This window comes from Mytilus trossulus, chromosome 6 (genome assembly GCF_036588685.1).
Source record: "Mytilus trossulus isolate FHL-02 chromosome 6, PNRI_Mtr1.1.1.hap1, whole genome shotgun sequence".
Classification (NCBI taxonomy): domain Eukaryota; kingdom Metazoa; phylum Mollusca; class Bivalvia; order Mytilida; family Mytilidae; genus Mytilus; species Mytilus trossulus.
The window spans coordinates 29729248-29750771 of NC_086378.1; the positions used below are offsets into that span (position 1 = coordinate 29729248).

At 31.2% G+C, this 21524-nt stretch overlaps 1 protein-coding gene across 8 annotated transcripts; it reads right to left on the minus strand.

Annotated features, from left to right (window-relative positions):
• Positions 1-4098: 4098 nt before the first annotated feature.
• On the minus strand, positions 4099-21111 carry LOC134721075 (protein unc-93 homolog A-like). 8 transcript variants are annotated; one of them, XM_063583790.1, is made up of 7 exons: positions 20975-21099; positions 11656-11857; positions 10704-10769; positions 8021-9648; positions 7196-7331; positions 6012-6143; positions 4099-5401 (listed from the first exon to the last, which is right to left on the minus strand). In XM_063583790.1, exons 3-7 carry the CDS (start codon positions 10711-10713, stop codon positions 5151-5153), a joined length of 2157 nt encoding a protein of 718 aa, XP_063439860.1. In that variant the 5' UTR covers positions 10714-10769; positions 11656-11857; positions 20975-21099; the 3' UTR covers positions 4099-5150. The 8 variants fall into 8 exon arrangements, 5 of the variants coding, with proteins under 5 accessions (XP_063439860.1, XP_063439859.1, XP_063439862.1 ...); XM_063583789.1 differs by lacking the exon at positions 11656-11857 and having other exon boundaries at positions 20975-21105; XR_010107823.1 differs by lacking the exon at positions 11656-11857 and having other exon boundaries at positions 5264-5401; positions 6012-6599; positions 20975-21111.
• Between the last annotated feature and the right edge of the window lie 413 nt (positions 21112-21524).

The following is a 21524-nucleotide window of genomic DNA, read 5'->3' on the forward strand; positions in this document are numbered from 1 at the left end:
ATTTGTACTGTATTCTTGTCACGTAATGTTGGTGTCATTTAAGCGGTATTTGTAACATTGACATATCAGCGGAAGGTTTGGCTAGCATTAACATTATGTTCAAAATTTCAGTACCAAGTCAGGAATAAGGCATTTTTTTTAATAGTATGTTTCTATGTCCGCGTTCGTTTTTGTAGTAGTTCAGTGTTTCTAGATCTGTTATTCCGTTGTATTCCTATTAAATTTGATGTGTTCTCTCGGTTTTGGTTTGTGACCTGGATTGGTTTTCGATTAATCGATTAATAATTATTGGACAGCGGTAAACCACTGTTGTCTTTATATAGCTGTGACAAATCTATATTGTTTTGAACAATATTGATATCACTAATAATAAAAACAAATGTTAACAATTAATTTTTACAAAAAGAAAGATGAAAGTTTAATAGTTTATTTCGACTTCGTGATAAACAGGTGTACCCTATCCTCCTTTTAATTCTTTGCCGACAAACTCGTGCGAGTCCAGGGAGACGTAGAATGCTAAAAGATATTAAATATCATATGTTCAAAAATAATCTAAAATTTAAAAAGAATGTAATTTTTCCGACATTGAGAGACAGCCGGATGTCGGCTTTGCAGTGTTTGATTCCCAACTATGCAACTAAATAAGGAGTCTATTAGAGATTACCATTCTCTAAACATGTTTAGGAATCGTTGAAGTTACGGTTTAAGGATTCCATAGTTACAAGTCAAAATGTCTTTCCTTATTTATTTGACCCTCCCTTTAAACAGCGCTTCGAATTTTATGTCCTTTATTGCGGTCGTCCAACTTTGCAATTCTTTTAAAAAGAATAAATATGAATTTGTTCTATGATATTTTCTTTCGTTTCACAGAAAATCAATTAAAGGAAATTTGGCCTGATCGTTCGTTCTTCATTTTTGTGCACCAATAAATATTAAGAAAGAATTTTCAATCATTTTCGTGATTTTCTAAAAAGTTGTCTGAAGAAGAATTTCGCGTATTTTTGGTCTTAATATTCACTGCATTAGAGAAAATGTGAATTTTGGCATTTTTAAAGTAAAAAATCCCTCTAATGTGTTGTATGTTTTAGTTGACTAATTTATAAAGTTAACACTGGCAAGTTTTGGTCTGGATTGACATTAACTTTGAATATTAACGTATTTCATGAATAGTATAGTTAGAAAGTGGTTTGTTTCTTATTGTGTATATTGTAACCTCAGTTTATAACTATTTTTGTAACATGTAAAATTTGTCAGAATTTGTATTACTGTTTTGTTGCTTCTAAGTCGTTTGGTGTAAAGTTAAATATAGATTTGCTAAGGTCGATAAAAGTTCAGGGTTATTATTTGTTTACATTTTCATACGTGTCCCAAATCTAGAACTTTAACTTATAGGCAGAAATTTAAAGTATTAAAAATTATTTTCAAATGTTAATCCTGATTAGTATGGCTACGTGTGTTAAGAGAAAATTAAATTAGTCAAATACTGATGTGCAAAAAAGATCACTTCGGTAACCGGAAATTTGTCAGTTAATTTATACCTAAAGTCAAGCAAAGTTAATATAATACTAGTGTATGATTTTCTTTATTAATATTGTGTTGTTTAATTAATTTTCTTTTAATAAGTTATTTAATTATGAATTATAGCCTTGCCCCTGGTGTGAGTGACTAAATTTATCACCGCTTATTTCCCTTTGTACAGGTAATCTGTGGATCCAAAGATAAGTTTCAAAACTCCATGGTAGAACGAGACTAATTGAATAATTGGGTTTCCAGATGTTTCACTACTTTAGAAAATGATACCTAGCTTTCAAAACGTCTTACGATAATTTGGTTTTCCCCTTTAAACGACCACTTGAGAATGACAGTTGTTACTCATTCGTATGATGAGTTTGAGCTTTTGATTTTGCAATTAGATTAGGGACTTCCAGTTTTAAATTTTCCTCGGAATTTTGTAATTTTGTTATTCTATATATGGAATAAAACATTTATACTCTCTTTTGTTTCGGTCAATACGTGTTTTTATTATTGACTCAGTGAATATCAGTTTTTTAAATGTCATTAAAAACTAATCATTAACCTCATCAAAAGACAGTAATTGTATAATATAACATACATAATAACACCTTTAACTATTCGAGACATAGGTATATATGGAGTTATAAAGTATTGAACAAAACCTTTTCATAGACAATAGACATGTTGTTCCTATCTTCTATATACACTGAATGAACAGATGATTGTGTAGAATCCACTGTATAAAAGTACCTCTACAGAAGAGGAAATCACAAATGTGAAGTCAGGTTCGGTCAACTTTTCCTAGTTTTATTATAGTCTACATTTTGTCGACTGATTTTTAATATGTATTATTTAGGGCTGATTATGAACCTTAATTGGATTTGAATTGGCAGAATCGGACCGGATAGTACCTGTTCAGAGAAGCATTTTTAAGAGTTAAACACATTAATCCTTCATTTATTCATTGGCGTTAACACGGAACAACGAGATATCATATTAAGCTTGAAAAACACTGAATTTCGAATTAACTATTATATTCACAGAGAAATTCATGAATGTAAACAAGCGGATAAATTGTCTGGTGAAAACTTTTTACAGTTCTGTGAATAGAATATATACATTTTGCTGTCATTGTTGTTTTGGCTTCCTTGGTACCTCTATTCGGTGGCGATGGTACACAATGTGTAAGTACATTTTTTTAGTTAATGTAGTTTATCGTGAAATTTTAGTCTCATCAACTTGGCACTAAGTAAGCATGTTCATTGTGAGGTGGTATTCCTACAATATATGCCGATTTTTTTATTATATTGTGCACTGAACATGGACACATAAACGTGCGAGCGAGGCCATATAGATTTTGTTTTGATCGCTGTTGAGGTACCGTGTAAATGACAATATGTGTTGAAGGATATTTTGGCTATGCACGAACGAAAATGCATCCTAGCAACACAGCACACATTATCAAGCAAAGGACAAGTGGCTATGCAATATGCTCTGATTCACCGCAATTATAAAATAAGGTCGCAAATTTTGTACTTGCCATTGATACTAAATTCAACAAAACACAAACACGTTCAGATTTTAACATAAGACAGCCACTTGTTCTCTGGAGAGCGAAACATGCAGACTTTGATGTTGGTGGTTTATTGAGTGTTTGTTGAAAGTTTTTCTTCGGGGAGTTTTGGAAATTCACATTCTAACTTTATAATGGGTGCAATTTCGTATTTCGTTTCCAATTGTTTCTTTTTCAAAAGGAATGGGAATTTCCTTTATTGTGTGAAGAAACCTTTGTAACATTGTTGTTTCTTTTTTTCCATTCTCAGAAGTTGGTGTTATATATTTACTTGAATTTCATTATCACCAATTAGTTTTCTTGTTGTTAGCGTTTTCCAAACGTTCCTTGACGCATACGCTCTGTTTCCATATTTGTTTAAGAATTTAGGTTTGTTCTTATGCTGATCTGTTACACCACTTCACAGATTATGGAAGGGCTGAATCGTAAAATCGTATTAGCCACATTCTTTAAGTGCCTTACCCAAGTCACGAATCTGTAGTTCGTAGTTGTCGTTAGTTTAAGTCTGTAATATTTGTTATCGCTATTTTGTGCATTTTTCCTTTGATCTTTTTTGGTGATAATTTTCATATCATGCTACTCGCATGAGATGGGAAATTATCGCTAGAAACTAAGAAGCCACGTGGCGTTGCTAAGGAAATTGACATGAAATTGACAACGTCGTCATAGGTAAAATAGCGATAAACAGATTTTCATTGGATATCTCAACTCGATTGTTTTTCTCGCTTTAGCCGTGACCGGCTCAAGCGAGAAAATCAATCTCGCTGAGATAACCAACGATAATCTATAATTATCGTTGATTGTTTTGTTAGAAATAAGGCCGTTGGTTTTACTCATTTGATTGTTCTATCATGTCAAACTACAGATAACAACATGATGTGGCTTTTGCTCATAGTAGAAGGCCATATAGTGGCCAATTGTTGTTTGCATCATCGTCCTTCTGTTTTGGGATAAAAGTTGTCTCATTGACAGTCACACCACACCTCTATATTTGTTAAACAATAACAATATTAACTTTGATATTTATTGGTCAACAACCTTGTTTAACAACATGTATAGAATTTATATACAAATGTTTTACAAATAAAAAAGACAATCAAATCAAAAACCCTGTACAGATATGAACAATGGTCTGATTGAACTAAGTACATATATGGTATCGTATCTTTCATAGATACATAAAATTATTCAATATAAAAAGTATACTCCACAAAAAATAGTCTTCAAGTACATTTTTCCATATTTCAGTATATTTTGAAAGCAATATTTTTTCATTTCATCATTCAATTTAAAATTTCTATATAGATTCACCTTGGAGTTCGGTATTTAACTTAACTTTGTATTAATAATAAAATTAATAATTCCAACTTTAAACGATAAAGTGAAAGTAGAGATTATAATACACCAAAAAAATAATTAAAAGGGCTTAAAATAAAACTCCTCAGTATGCACTTAACTTTCATTTCAAAAAACAAGGTTTCAAAAAGTTTATAATTCTTATTATAATAACTTTTCTTCAAGTCTAAAATACCTAGTATGCTTAGGGGTATATCAGGGATGTTTTCAATCAAATTTTGTTTCTGTTGTAGGGTAATTTTTCTCTGGACGTTATATATTGAGATACATTGTAGATAAGTTGTAGACTATATATATAAATGATGATAAAAAACATCAACAAAATGGACAAAAGTTGTCATAAAAACATTCAGATCTTTTAAATAAAACAATTCACCTTCATGACTATTGTATAAAGGAGAAATAATATAGGAGACAACAATTATCCCTGATGTATAACTTATATAAATATACATTTATAAAATGTTTGTTAACACAAGTTTCTTATTTGCAATATGCAAAAAGAGCTTTTAAATATTTAAAATATATGTAACATAATTGCAATATGCAAAGCGATTTTTTAAATGCTTAAAAAACAACATTCTATATACAAACAAATGAAATTAACAATATGAACACAAATAGCACTTTCTGAAATGAGTTTACCCTCTGCTATATACATTCTTATCAAATATTTACATATCTACACATACTTATACTGCCTTGTTTAAATTCCATCAATAGACCAATCACAGCCTTCCTCTTTCTCTTTTTTGTCGGCTCTGCACTTGCGCACAATTTCGGAAGTAACGTACACTACAGTTCCTGACAAGCAGATGGCAAAGAGTATGTATATTTTATAAGTCATGCACACACTGCTGGCATAGGCAAATCCTAAGGTCATTCCGAGTCCATTAACGACTCTCAAGGAGGCAAACGCTTCTTCTAGCTTGTCAGGGAAAATTCTGCTTATTACACCTGTTAAAAAAAATGAATACCAGTTGTTAGACAACACATTGTCTTAAATTCTATTCAACGTCTTGATGTAATTTGAGTCCCCAGCGGGTAAGTTGGGTAATCATATTAAAATGAATATGTCCCTTATTAGTATTACACCAGCATTGAATTAGTGTCATAACAATCCCTAAGATAAGAGTTATAATTCTGTAATGTGTTTCAGTTAATGTAAATGTATTTCAGTAAAGTTTTGTTTTGTCAATCCAAAATCCAATTGCAATGTTGAAAATGATTTACTAGTAATCAGTAGTCTACTTCACTTTTGAAATACATAATTCTGTTTTTTTTATATTATTAAAAAGATTTAGAACTTCTCAAAGCAAATAATTAAACTAGTATTTGATGTTTCGCTGCTATTTGGTCAGTTCGGTAGAATATTCAAATTTATTTTTCAACGTGACGTTAATTTATTGAAGTCAATTTTTTAAGTAATGATAAGTTAAACAGACATTCCTTCTAACACTGAAAAAAGTATGGGGTCTAAACTGCAAAAGCATACAATAAAATACTCATACATATTGATATGGGTAGTCCCCTCTCATTTCTAAAACTATTCCTCTTTCAAACTTACAGTTTACTTGAGACATCCAGATTCCATCACCAACACCCCAGGCACCAAGCAACAGGAAGTAAAGATACAAATTTTCTTTGCCCGGTTGCCATACCAACATCACACCCAGCAAAACCAAATCAATGATGGTTGCTGTAAAGGAACAAGAATAAAGTCAGCCAATATACAAGTGCATCGAAATATTGAAATGACACGAAAGCTTGATAACAGCTTGACCTAACCCTTATTTGAAATTAACAAATTCTATGAATAGAATGGAAAACAACACTTGACACGTCCAATTAAAAATTGAGCTTCAAGTTGCTGCTCTCCGAAAGAAAAACCGGATGCAGAAATAAAATTGTAAACTCACCGATAATTCGTCATTAAGAGCCTTAAACGGGTATGGTACATTCTTACAATCGGGAACATCATGTTGTAACCTTCTCATGATTTCCATGACGTCCGGTACTTAAATTCTGGACAGACAAATATGCCTGGATGTGTTTGTTAAACACATATAACTGAAATTAGAAGTGCAAGGTGTCAGGATCATACTGGGAGCTCAACGGTTGCCACAGAGTGTAAATCTGCAACTGGACGAAGGATCTGTAATCTAAGTCTCATTAGTAAAATGTAAGAAAAGTAAGATTAGTAAAATAAAAATCAGAATACACCTGCAATAAACCCAAATTCTTTATTATTATGTTATAAAGCGTCTTTGACCCATCAAATATTGTAGAATTTGTCTTTGATAATTCGGAATTTGAAGGTAATCCGTCATCCAGAATGTCTTGGCAGTGAGTTTTAAGGAATATTTTTATCTTCAACCAAATACAGCTGTGTATATAAGTTACATGGTCTACAAGTTGTGTTGTGTCTTTTGGATTATATACGATGAATGTCCTGATACCTCATAGTTATATATAATAGGATTAATCATTTGATCCATAATATAAGTAATTAAACCGGTTAATATTTGATGAACGTTGACTGTTAATCTTTCAGCAATCCGGACCAAGTAAATCTTAGTGTGACCGAGTCTCAAACGTTTTAATGAATTTTTAATTACTCTCGTCCTGGATTGTTAAATTTACCTGGCATCTGCAATTAAATAAATAAAAATCAAATGTAAATAATCTATTCATGCAAAAATAAAATCCGATACCAATCAAATATTATCTAAAATTAAAATACGACATTACCTGCAGAAATCAGGCTAACATTGCCAACATGTTTCTCCAGTTTTCCACTTACAAATGAGCTGATGCTCCCACAAACTCCAAAACAAATCATCGTGTAACCAACCATATGGATCCCGAGTGGACAAGTCACAAAAGCCTGTAGTATAGAGAAACACATCTTTAAATAAAAAGTTATATTAATTCATTAATGACTTTTAAATTTGGATTCAATGTTTTACTTTTTTACCTATCAAGCATTTTATCAAGAGAAGAACCAATCTGAACAAAGCTTCAAAATTGCGCTTCGAATTATTAAATAAACTCATCATAGATACCAGGATCAAATGTTTATATTTACGCCAGACACGCGTTTTGTCTAAAAAGACTAACCAGTGACGCTTGAATCAAAAACTTCTTAAAAGGCCAAAAAAGAGTACAAAGGTGAATAGCATTGAGGACCAAAAATTCTTAAATGTTTTGCCAAATACAGCTAAGGTAATCTATTCCTGAGGTAGAAAAGCCTTAGTTTTTTTTTAAATTCTAAGTTTGGTTAACAGTTAATTCATTATTATGAAAGTACTTTTTTCATAGTGTTTTTATTCACTTTTTAAACACCGAAACATTACAATGAAACCATCTCCTGTCTAGAGGCTATGGAAACAATCTATAGTACTAAAATTAATGATTCCTGAATTTGTAAAGCTTCTAATTGAAAGGTTATTTCATACATTTTTGGTATTTTAGAATAACTTTATACTTTTTGTTGAATGTATAATGTTACAGTAAATTGATAATTTTGTTTAAAGAAATAACAAATTACATTTAAATTTAACCAGACAATATTACCTTGGTAACTTCAGCCATCACAAAACCAAGCTCCATGTTGCTGTAGAAAAACATTATAAAACAGGACAAAAATCTTGGTTCCACAATGCATCGCAGGACTGCCGTGGCTTGGTTTGCTATATGCTTAATGTTTATTTTAGAGGTCCGATAGTTTTTCAGTCTATCCATTAAAAACAGAGGTAGAATGAGTGCCAATACTGTGGCTACTCCATAAATACCCAACAAATTGTATCTTGTCGTCTCAGTTAGACCTCCAAGTTCGATGGGATATGAATGACAGTATTTTGACCCGCATATACTAAGTTTATTCTCTTCATATTTTGATAGGTTTGAAAATGGAATGTCCATGTTCATAGAATCATTCAAATTGGAAATGGACTTGTATACAATGTTTTTAAGATCAGTATTTGTTGAGATCGTTTTGTTCGTAGCATCACTTTGGTCATTTAACACAATGGATGAGATCAAGTTTCCAGCTACAACAGACAACTGGAAAAAGCAGAAAAATACACCAAAATATTTCCCTGCTACGTGGACGGTTCTTTTATCGTTTCTGATGGCAGTTGATCGTGCAAGGTAAGTCACGTATGTGCTGACAGCATTCCACAACAAAGCACTGGCCGCTCCCTGTAAAATTGAAGCGGGTACCAGGATATAAAAGTTAGGAGTAACATTGGCAGCAACGTATAATAAATGCGCGAATATGGACAAGATGAGACATCGCTTTGGTCGAAATTGTTGGATCAGACTGGGCGTAAATAAACTGAGTAATGTAAATGCTGCCATACTTCCTGTTAATGAGTATAATCCAACACCACCATCGTGATTAAGACTGCTCTGTAGATTTCTGAGGGATGAAAACGCAGCATTCATTAATGCTACTGATACGCTTATCACTAAGAGATTTTTAATTTCATTTCCTTCAAAGAAAGACTCCTCTTCCATTGGGACTGGGTCTGGAACCTGATTAATTAATACTGGTAGTAGAGTAGAACCTTTCATTGAACTTTTACATGACAGATCTTGACTTAGATTTATTATTGCGTTTTTACAAACTCTTTCTAGTCTTCTGACACCTGGACTTGGACAGGAAAATTCATCAATGTATGCATTACTTTCCCACAAGGGCGTATCAATTTTGAGTTCATCGTGTAAATGAGGAACAATCTCGACAATGGATATTTCGAACCCCTTACTTGATCCTTCTATAAACTCTTGAAACAGTGTCTCATCATCTTGAATGCACGTATATTCTTTCTCCTGTTCACCTTTAAGTAAGGAAGCAAGCTGATTTTCAGTACTGGTAACAGAATCGATATATGCTGGATTTTCGAGTAAGTGAATATTAGCATTGTCGTCTTCTGATCCGGTTTCACTATCTTCCCATATTTTGTTTTTATCACGTGCTAAAAATGCTGTTCCACTCTCATTACTGGTAACAGAATCAGTGTATTCGGGGTTTTCTAGACTTTCCATCTGTTCTGCTGACTGGTCAATTGTGTTATCGGTCTTTATGTCCATATCTGAACTTCCTTCCATCTTTCCACTGGTGACAATTGTTGGCAGTGATTCCATACCAGATTGACCTTGTTTCGATTCTATATTATAGGTTCCACCATAGTCACTATCTAAAAAATAAATAAATAAATTTTGGAAATACTTGGACAGGACATTAACAGAAACGAGTTAAGTGTTTAAATGACCGTAACATCTATAATCTGTTAAATCTAATGACTGTATAATCATTAGGAATATGGAATGAGGGTCCATGCAGATTTGACATTTGTTTGGCCTATCGCTTATTTAACATACGAAGACACTAACCGTCAGATGGAGGATGATACATCAAATGTCCCTGTTTGAAATCATGTCAAGAATACCTTACATAATACGCAATAGGCGACATGCAGAAGCGACATAAATTTAAATATTCCAACCAATCTATTACAGTGCAAGAATCTTCAATGTGCATGATTTCTTTAACTGCTTGATATTAAGAAAAACATATTCATAGAAAAGCATTCCAGAAGTCGATTCTATTTCTATGCCTGTACTTAGTCATGAATATAGCAGTTGTTATAGAGTAGTCCGTTTTATGACTGTTGCATTTCAGTACTTCTGTTGTTCATTTGTTTTCCTCTTAAAGTTGATTCGTCTCTCACGTTTTCGTTTGTGACCTGGATTTGTGTTTGGCTTAATCGATTTATGACAGCGGTATACAACTGTTTCCATAATCTCTCTCTATATATAAATATATATTGGTTGTTTGGTGTATAAATTTAACTGCTCCGTCAGTTGATGTATAATCCTTCCAATCACCCATCTGTCGGTAGGATATCATTCCAAAGTTTGGGCTTATATAAAATTCCATGTTCATATTCTATGTAACCTTAATCAAAAACTAAGTTTGTAACTTACTTTATCAAAGCAGAGATAACATTAATATGACTGTTCTGATGCTGTTAAAGTTATATACATTTAGTCCGTCCCTACACTTTTGAACCTGATGACGTTGTGTCCTGCGTACTTAACGGTATCAGAAGTATTACAAATATTATCCAACCAGCGATATACATGCAAAAATATTGCATTACATGTCTCTGATCTAACCAAATTATCGATGTAATCTTAGTTACTTTGGTATGTTGGCGTTAACGTTTATAAACTTTGTATAAATACTTACCATTATTCATGTCGCAAATGTCGCTTTATTCTTCTCTCTTCTTAACTGAACTTTGAATTTTGCAGACTGAAAATAAATTAACACAATAGTTCATTGCTTGTATTGTTTCCCGTTTACAATTGTTATGACTAAGCATTATAATACATTAAAAGTCAATGCTCTGTTGGCCATTCGTTTGTATATTTTCTCCTTATGTCAATAATCGGAATGTTTAACGATGAATAGATAAATATCATTCTCCCCCTCAAATCTCCACAATTAGTTTTTATTATATTTTGTAGGATTTTTGTTTTTTTTGTTTCTTTGTATGGTCAACTAAACTAGATTAATTTGTTTTACAAGGTTTTAAATATATCCTTATATCACCAGTATGATATCGAATTCATCTGTTTATAAATCAACAAGAACTCTCCGAAATCTGCTGCACAGATGTCATGTCATGCATTTCACAGACTATTTCATTTCTTAAAGTTCCGAGAATAGTTGATAAAAGTACTTTTTGTCAGCTAACTGTAGGTAGCATCTTAAAATAAAAGTATGGTCTCGCAGACTGGCATGTTTCCATGAAACTGTACAAGACAATATAAATGTAAGAAAAAGAAGACCGAAATCTGCACCATGCTAATCCTTTCACAATTAGAATGTAAATCTTTTGACATCAGTGAGCCCCACCCAACCCTCCATAAAAGAAGTAGGTATGTTTTGTGTGGTGATTTGTTTCCAATCTTTTCAGACCTAAAGTACTGTGGATTCATTTATTTTATTGGGTACCAATTTTTCGTGGATTCGGAAAACCTTACATATTCGAATATCCAATGTCATGGTTTTGTAAAAATCTGCATATATGCTTATAGAAAACTTGTTATTACTTTAACATTATATTTTGTGGTTCAAAGAACATTGGTATCCAACGCAAAATAATGAACCCACAGTATACTAGGGTATCTATTACCTTCTTCGATGGTAATCCCTGAGAAAGCATAAATGTCCTCAATTGAACACAGATATACATTTTTCCTGCAGTAGACGACTTCTTCCACTCCTATACTAATTCTATGCTGACAATAAGTATACGAGTTCGAGGAAGAATGACTAGTCCACTGACATGTTCACAACTTTTTGACCTGAATTCTGGACTGAACTTACTTTTTCACCTAGAATTATCAAAATCAAAAAGTATCATAAGTAAACATGTCAAGATTTCGAAGATTCAATTATCTATAAAACCAATTTAGTATTGACAAGGTGTTTGGTTTGCTTTCTAGATCTTTGACCTTGTTAATCTATAAAGTCATCCTAATTTAGTTGACACTTTGTCATTCAAACGCTCAACTTTGCTGAATCGTAGGTTCAAAGTTTAGAACTATTACATATTACTACATCTTTATCTTGGAAGCTTATACCTTGAAAAAATAGTCAGGATGCATATTAAAAAAAATATATACTGTTAATGTTTTTACATGTTTGCTTTGTTCTGTATAATTACTATATTTCTTCATAATATGTTGTTATTGGAAACATTGAATATTTTTTTTATGTATTCCTTTTATATGTTAAACGTCACCCAGGTGACATTTGATTGTAAACAGGGATATGTGTTTAAAACCCTTTCATCTTTTTACTTCAAGTTCTGTGTATCTTCCAAAATATTAAAGCTTCCAAAAACTAATGCGCCTATAGTTAAGCCAGAACTTTTACCATGTCATTTATGCACACAAAGCACTATGATTGTGTAAACAAAAACATTTCTTTTCTTCAGGATTTAAATAGGAAAAGGTTAAAATATTAATCCGGATGCAAAGTATAGATTAAAACCTCACCAAATATGCTTAGAATAAGTTTGTTCGTAAACAAATATTGTTTATATACTTTTTTATTGGGCAGTTTTGTTTACGATATCCTTCATTAAAGTAACAGTAGTATTCCACTGTTCAAAAGTCACTAATTGATTGAAAAAAAAACATTTTTTCTGCTTACAAACCAAACCCAAAATCAAGGGAAACACATTAAGAGGAAAACAAAAGTACAACAGGAAGATTGAACTGCAACCACAATAACCGCTAACATACATAGAAACAAACTATTTGATAAAATCTTCCAGATTCCTGACTTGGTACGGGACATTGTATGGTGGGTTGAAATCGGTCCAAGGCTGATTGTCAGCTTGAGTCAATTATGTTTTCTATTGTTACTGCAATTAATGATTTAGTACTCTGCATCAAGCCAAATTCTCGCAACCTTGATTGTGATCAACCTTCAGACATACAATTGTGTATTCACGAGCATTTCCACACATTCATATAGCACATGCACTTACACACAACATTTAAACTATATCGATTTGTATTAACTGCAAACTTTTTAAATTCCCAGTGTAAATTGATTTATCATCGATATGGTCAGATTTATCAACTGATTATAAAACATTCAGATTTTCAAAATAGTTAGTCTTTTTCACCCACAGGAATGGCTTATCTCTTTTTCAAAACCGTTTGAAAGTTTGGTTCATCTATACTCGTTTTTCGTAATTGTTTTTTTTTTTTGCCTTTTCAACTTTTATGACTCGCGGGTCTGGCATACAAATTGATTATCATCATGTCTATTATGAGCTTATTCTAAAGTACCTTTAGTGAAAGTTTATTCTAATATATTTTCATACAGCCTTACAATCGTCCGCCCTACTCGTTTGAAAAGTAAGAGTTGATGTATAAATCATTCCCTGTACTTGTAGTGGATAGTGAAATTTGCATAACATCAGTCCTTGTATATATGTAAGGAATATTGAAGTTTGAAGTACAGTCACGAGAATGTTTCGTGTCGTGAAATGTAGTCATGCCATCTAGAAAGATTAATTGATTAGACTTTACATGGAAAACATAACAACAAGGAAAATGATATGCAAGTTGTATTTCGGATTAATTTGTCTGTAAAAAATTTTACGTCTTAGATAATGTTATATAATGATACTATAAGGTTTAACTTAACAACCTTGATTTTAAGATGATAAAGATTTCTATCATTTAAATACAGCCTTCAGTTTTTGTGGTTCGAAATTTCTCTAAATGTACATTTTCTGTCTGTATTTTGTATATCGAAATGAGAATGAGTGTCCATGATCACAAAATAGAAAGAAACAGACATAAAACATTGGAAAAGAAACTTTTGTACAGAAAAGTATTTCAAATTTGGTTGAAGATGAACATCATTTTATCATACATTGTCCAGAATATCTTGATGAGATTTTACAACTAGAGAAATCTTTTTAAGTCACTTAAATGAATAAAAATTCATATGATTATGTACTAAAGAAAATGTGTCCGTCCTTAGATAATAAGGTAGTAATATATATTATTAAATTTCGTAATGTGAGACGAAATGTGAAAAAATATCGGTATGTGTGATTAATATAACTGGTGTAATGTTTTCAAAAAAATATATGTTATTTATATAAGATAAAGAAACATATTAATGATTATATTTATTTTATGAACTGATATCTATTTAATATATTATTTCAATGTGAAAATGTTACGAAATCAAATGTTATGTTTATGTATGTAAATGTAATGATACCCTTAAATGTCCTCAAATTGGAACTTTATATTCTTCTTATTCTAATTCTATACTCTTGATACGAATGACGGACTATTCTATTGGCATGTCAACAATATTTTAACCTTGATTTTGGACAATTGGTATTTACACAAATAACCTCGAAAATCGATATGCATCATCATTTAAAAGACCAAGGATACAGACTCACTTAACTTTAAATCCTATATGTTGATCTGAAAATTTTAACTTTTAACCTTGTAACTCTTATGAGACATAACGTCTACAAAAGATGAATCCAATTTACAAAATCTTTAGACTTTTTCCTCAGCTTGCACCTTAATTCCTAACATTGAAACAAGTCGAGTATTTGCCCTTTTGATATGTATTTTAGCATTGCCATATCTCTCACAGAACCTGTTGTGATTTAGAAATAATAACCAAAAAATAAATTTGTTTACATTCCTCTCTGGTCTATGTTGTTAAAATGAATCTACATTGCCGATAGCTGCTACATTTTTTTTAACTAACAGACATCGAACAGTTGACATTATATTATTGATAGGGATTTGAATAGAGAGGCGACAGATACCAAAGTGACATTCAACTTAAATGAAATATTTAGTTGCGTTTATGTTTATTCATTTCCTAATTGTGAGTTTAAGTGTTCAACATAGTTGTCCTCAAATGATAACCGGTACAGTAATACCAAAATTTTTAAAACGTTCCCAGTGGTTGAAGATGTGTAAGGAATATACAACTTATTATAAGTATAAGAAATATAAACCACTGAAAAGATTAATTTGTTCAGAATATGGTTCAGGTGGTATTTGGGGGTTAAATAGACTGATACGTAATGTTTTTAATTATATGTAATAGTAATTAACAGGGTAGACACCGTAAAGTAATCTCTTAAAATAAATATTGTCCCTTCTGTAAAAATGTGAAGATGAATTTCATTTTACTTTACCATGTTTACAATGTTAAATTTAAGAAGAACGTAGGCAATTTTTTTTCTCGGAAAATTAAGAGCATCACTTTTCACAACTGTTTGATGAGGGAAAATTTTTAATTTATATTTACATTTTACGAGTATAACACAACTAAAGTTATCCTAAAGTAGGAGTAATTATAATTTTTTTCCGTTAAGAATGTGGGATTTTCATCTTGATGTAGGTTTACTTTTTATATGCTCAAAACTAATAATAGAAGACGAATAAAGGGTTCTTGTTTTTGCATATTGATAATTAGGTATATGCCCATTAAACACTTTGACGGTTTAAAATTTGGGTTTCGTTATACTTTATCAGGCAATGTTGTTTGTGTTCATCGAAGGTGCTCATAGAAACTACAACATTCATTTTGAAAAGAAAAATAATTAGAATACCGAACTCCATAAAAAATTTAAAGCAAAAGCTCAAACACATCAAACGAATGGAAAAATATCTATCATATTCCTAATTTTTGTAGCAAATGGTTGATTAAATATGGTTTATAGCTAACTCTTTCACTTTTATGTCAGTAGCATAACATCCAAATATATCAACATCAATACGAACAGACATACTAGGTAAAACGGCAAACACAAATGCAGGTTTATTATGATTTAGATTGATTTTAATTGCGCATTTTGTTGTATGCACCATTTAAACAGTTGTTTGAAATTATGTCTTGGATTATCATATTATTGAATATTGGTTGCTAGAAAAGAGAAATTACTGCAAGCGACCACGTTTTTACGTAGACTTGGTTTCATTTTTACTATGTATTTTAGTAGTTGAAGAGTCTTAAGGTTCGACACACGTCGACACAAAACAGTAAATTTACACGATTAAATCGACAAAAACATCAGACTTTTAGAAGTAAAAAATATATTTAGAGATTTCGAGGCACTTACACATTCTTGGCTTTCCAAAGTTTTGCTTTGATCTATAGCTTCAGATGCATATAGTTAAAATGTTGTTTTATCTATTTCATACGTTTGATTGAGATAGGTGTGTTGTGTTTGACAAGTAAATTAAGATATCTCAAAATCAATGCATTTTTATGTATAGTAGCAGTAGTATATATGGAATAAAAATCCCAAAGCGGATTATCAGCCATAGTCAATTATGTTTTCTATTTGTACTGCCATTTTTACTTCAATTAATGATTTAGTACTGTGCAGCAAGCCAAATCGTGCAATCTTGATTAGATTTAATTCATTTAACTTAAAATATTCAAGTGCACTTTAGTGCTTTCAAATTACAAGCGAACATATAACACTCATCATAGATTCCAGGCTTAAAATCCTGTTCGCCAGTCTCGCGTTTGATCAACAAATCAGTGACGCTAGAATCAAAAATATATTGATGCTTTATTTATATGATGCTGACTTATTATATGAGCTTCTCGTGAAGAATGAAAAGCTATCATTATGTTGTACGCATTTATATTAAAACAATTAAGGTGCTGTGTTATGATTGCAAGAGACATTTATCAACCAAAGTTCAAATAAGGTGGATGCTACCCCATCGAACTTGAAATACAGGATACTACATAACTTCAAAAATTGACATTCGCTTATAGATTGACGATGGTCTACGGCTTTACAACAAACTCATGATTTTAACGCGTTCTTATTGTGAACTTTCAATTTCTATGCAGAAACATTCCACCAACACCTGCATCCGCAGTTTATATATCTCTTAAATGATACGATTTCCAAATCTTGCATTTCCATCAAATTCATTTTGAAAGAGGCTATTGAACCAAGAGTTCAAAATATTGTACCTTAAATCACCTCTTCGTAAATTATATGTCTGTCTTAGATGGAAGATATTCGTTATTTTTCTGCGGTGTGCATGTTGTGTCGACTACTATATTAGTTGTTTGATTTTTTTCTCTGTAATGAGTGTTCCTTGTGTTTGTTCTGTCTCTCTTTGAGTGATTTTATTTTTTCGATCTTTTTAACATTGTCATATACGCGGGAGGTTTGACTGGCAATAAAATCAGTTCAACTCACTATTTTTTTTTCTTAAAATGTTCAATACCAAGTCAGGAATATGGAAGTTGTTATCAAATAGTACCTTTCTATGCATGGTGGCGTTGTTTTTGTTGGACTTAGGTGTTCCTGTAGTTCTTTTGCTTTCCTCTTATAGCTAATGTGTCTCCTTCGGATTAAGTTTGTAACACGGATTTTTTTATTCACAATCGAATTATGACTTTTAAACAACAACATACTCATGTTGCCATTACGGCACCATAACAAGTTGATTGCCCGTTTTGGAATATTTGTGTCAAAGATAACGACGTCACGGACATGTTCTAATTGTTGTTACCTCATTCCCTTTATGTAACCTATAGCTGTATTATAGCAATCGATTCAGATACATCACCGTGTTTTAACTTACATTGGCAACATGAAAGATATCACATGTGGAGCCGGATCTGCTTGCCCCTCCGGAGCATTTGAGATCCCCCTCTGACATTTTCCTATATTTTCGTGTTGCTCATTTTTAAGGTTTTTATGTTGGGTGTGTATACTATACTGAATTGCTTTAAGTCGTTTTGAGTTATTTGTCATAGCATTGTCAGTTTAATTATTCTGAACGTACAAGTTTGGCTATCCTTTTCGTAAGATAATTGAGGACTCAACAACCATACATTGTATATATTCGCTTCTTAAGTTTTGACTTTTCTGTATACTGTACAATCATTCTCGTTCTCTTGGCTGATATATTAAAATATCTAGCCATTTAGCAAACCTGTTTCTGCAATATTCGCAGCTTTTGTTGCTCAAGTTTATATAATGAAATAATAAAACACAATTGTAGTCCTTTCTAACATATATTTTATAAAGACGTACATTTTACTTAGTTGGTACATCTCACTAATTTCAAATAAATTGTTTTTTATTTGAAGTTAGAAATCATATCCTGCATAAGTAGAGAGTAGTGAAATTTGTATAAAATGATTCGCTGTATATCCAGTGGGCGGTTAAATTTGTATAAGATCATTCATTTACACGTAATGGATGATTATATTTGAAGTACAAAAAGAAGTCCAGAAAAACATCACACATTCAGATCACGTAGATGTTTCCTGTCGTGAAATGTAGCCATGACATTTAGCGCGATTAATTGACGTAAACTTGGGCTTTTTATCAAACCTAACAACAAAGAAACTGATCAAAGTATGTTGCATGCATGTCATAACTCGTATAAATTTAGTACATTTTTTTGATAACCATCATAAAGTGGTTATGTGGAGATTTAGAAAAGAAAAAAAAGAAAAGAAAAATATAATCAAATAGAGATATAAGTGATTAGTCCGAATAAGATCTTAATATATGTCTTATATTTTTTCTATTTTTGCTATTGAGTAAAATAGTATTGGTTGTATGAATTTGTACAGAACTCAGTATTTTGGGTCTTCAAATTCGTATATTTTATTTTATAACGTTTTTAATAATGCGTCACTGATGAGTAAAAGACACGTGCGCGTTTGGTGAATACAATTTAAATCCCAGCATATCTGATGAGTTTGTTTACTCACCTTGCAAATTTCTGCTGCTAAATTATATACATCAACGTATATAAATTTGGAGCAGACAAAATTTTACATTTAAGTCCAAGTGGATTATTTTATTAAGCTAAGAAAGCTAATCATGATACTGGTTATTTTTTTAAAGTTGCAAAATTATCTTAAAGAATAAAAAGAAACTGATAGTATGTGATTATACTCAACCTATTCCGTTTTTCGATTTGTTATAAAATATTTCTGATATTCGATATTCGAAATGGACTAAAAATTATGATAGAAAGTGATTCTAAGAAAATAAATTTGTAGATAAATTTGGAAAAAGATTTATTTTTTTAGTATATTTTACAGTAATGGCTTTCTAATCCCGAAATAATTACGAACAAATATTAATTATGAAGGTTTGCATATTATTTACTTTACGACTTTTGTATGAACCAGTAATTTTTATTTCCTTTTTTTAAATTGTTCATCGAATTCCATCTGTAATTATATTTGTATTAAATTTTATTTTATTGCAAATTAGAAGATACTGAACTAAGTAACTTTCCCATATGGAAAAACAATATTTCACATTTTAATTTAGGACATTTTCTTGTCGTTTTTAATCGACAGAAGAAGATACTTTGTTTTTTCTGAGGTTTTGGTTAATAGAAAAACAGTAAATGATATTGTGTTGCTATTCAAATACTAGTATTTGGCATGTACACACAATACGGCGAAATAGAGTATTGAAAATTTTGGATTAATGTAGAAAAATACTCTTGTGTATTCCTTCATCTATAGAAAAAAAACAGTTAAAATTAACCATAAGTGATCAAATTAATTGTAATATCTTCTCATGTAAATTTCAGTTAAATCAATTAATGACTATCGACCAGAGGTATACTACTACTGTCTTTATTTATCATTAGATCAATTATACAAGTGTAACGTAATTTTATACTTGTTTGCCTAATACTGTTTTATGTTATTAAATAATGTTGCATGTTTCAATTAGAAAAATACAACAAATATGCGAAAAATATATTTCACTTTTTAGATGGTGCAATATCTTGAAGATAAGTTGCGTATATACAAAATTTAGTCCTGGTATCTATGATGAGTTTATTATTTGACCTGTAAATAATTCATTTTATTTTATAAATATGAGATTTAGAAACTGTATTTAATTTAACTAACCCTCTTTATTTCTAGTAGCTTTGAACTAAATTTTGCAACTAAATAAGAATGTATTTACAGTTATTGTACAGTAGACATTTGTCTAGATTATTATAACGAATAATAAAAATAGACGGAGCGCAAATTATAAACGTAATAACGATGAACATTTTAAGGATTTTATTATTTTTGGTCTTGCTCGGAATAAAATGAACATGATTTAAGATGAGGAAATATATGTAGCTTTATATCTATATGATCATTTAAATCATTTGAATGTGAAAATTTTATTTGTTGGGTGTTCAAAAGTAAGCATGTTGTTTTCATTATATAAATGTCATGCTGCCTTTCGAAGTCCCATAATTGGAACAAACACTATTCTTATATTGCATTTCTTTAATAAACTCTTATTTTCTTCTTTTTCCTAAATAAGACTAGTTTCGTCTGTGTCACATGTTTTCACTTCTTTCTAACAAATGTTATCGATACTCTAAAAATGTTGTGTTCTGGAGAATTGATCCAAAAGAGGGTCATTGATAGTACAAAAAATGTATTAAAACGCTAAATCCAATACGTAACTCAATCAATCAGTACAAGATCTACATACAGCAAAATAGAATATTAGTATTCATGAAGAAATGGGGAAATAACAACTTTTTAATAACTATATAACCCCATGAACTAGTAAATAACCTGTCAGCTACATGAATAGCTATTGTACATTATGCAGGTAAACACTCTTGCTCGGGTCATACGAAGGACAGGGGCGAATATTGACCAGAACTTGAGAAAAAGATGATTAATAAATAAATACATCAGATTTCGGAATTTCAAACAGAATATTAGAATATGATGATGAAATATGCAAAAAAAAAAATTATAACACTTTATTTATAACAACTGAAGCCTTTGTTGTTCCAGTTCTGCAGACGGAAATATTAAACAGCTGTAGATTAAAGCATACCCGGTATTAACCAGATCGATGTTAATGCATACAAATATGTTTATTATTTTAATTAGATAAACTATCAACTTACCAAAAGTGAATTATACAATAGTTCGTGCTTAATCGTATTCGAATTTTTAACTTCTTTCTTCCAGAATATACCGCAACACTGAAACAGCAGTTTGTTTACACTGTTCTGCGCATGCTACAAACGGCTAGCCCATGCGGATGGAAACATAGATAATTGGATTCATATATTTTGATGATAATAAAAAGGTCATTTTGATTAAAAAATTGTTTCAAATTTATATATGATTACAGGTAGATATAAAGAGTCGAGACTTTTACCTGTTTCTTTGTTTATTAAACGTTATTCTATTTTTAAATGCAAACTCTCCCCTATATGGAAGTGTAATGGTCTTAAATTTTAAATAGAATCGTTGCAAGGGGAATCTAGCTAAAACCAGTTCTATCCACCAATTTCGAGTTAGCTGAGAATACAGAAAAGTATAGATATATTCTATGAACGTAGCAAATACACAACAAAGCAAAAGGTTAGGCACAGGATATGTTACTAAATTTAATCGGATAAATGATCAACCAGCTGTGTAATGCTTTACTTTGTGCGTGTGTATTCGCCG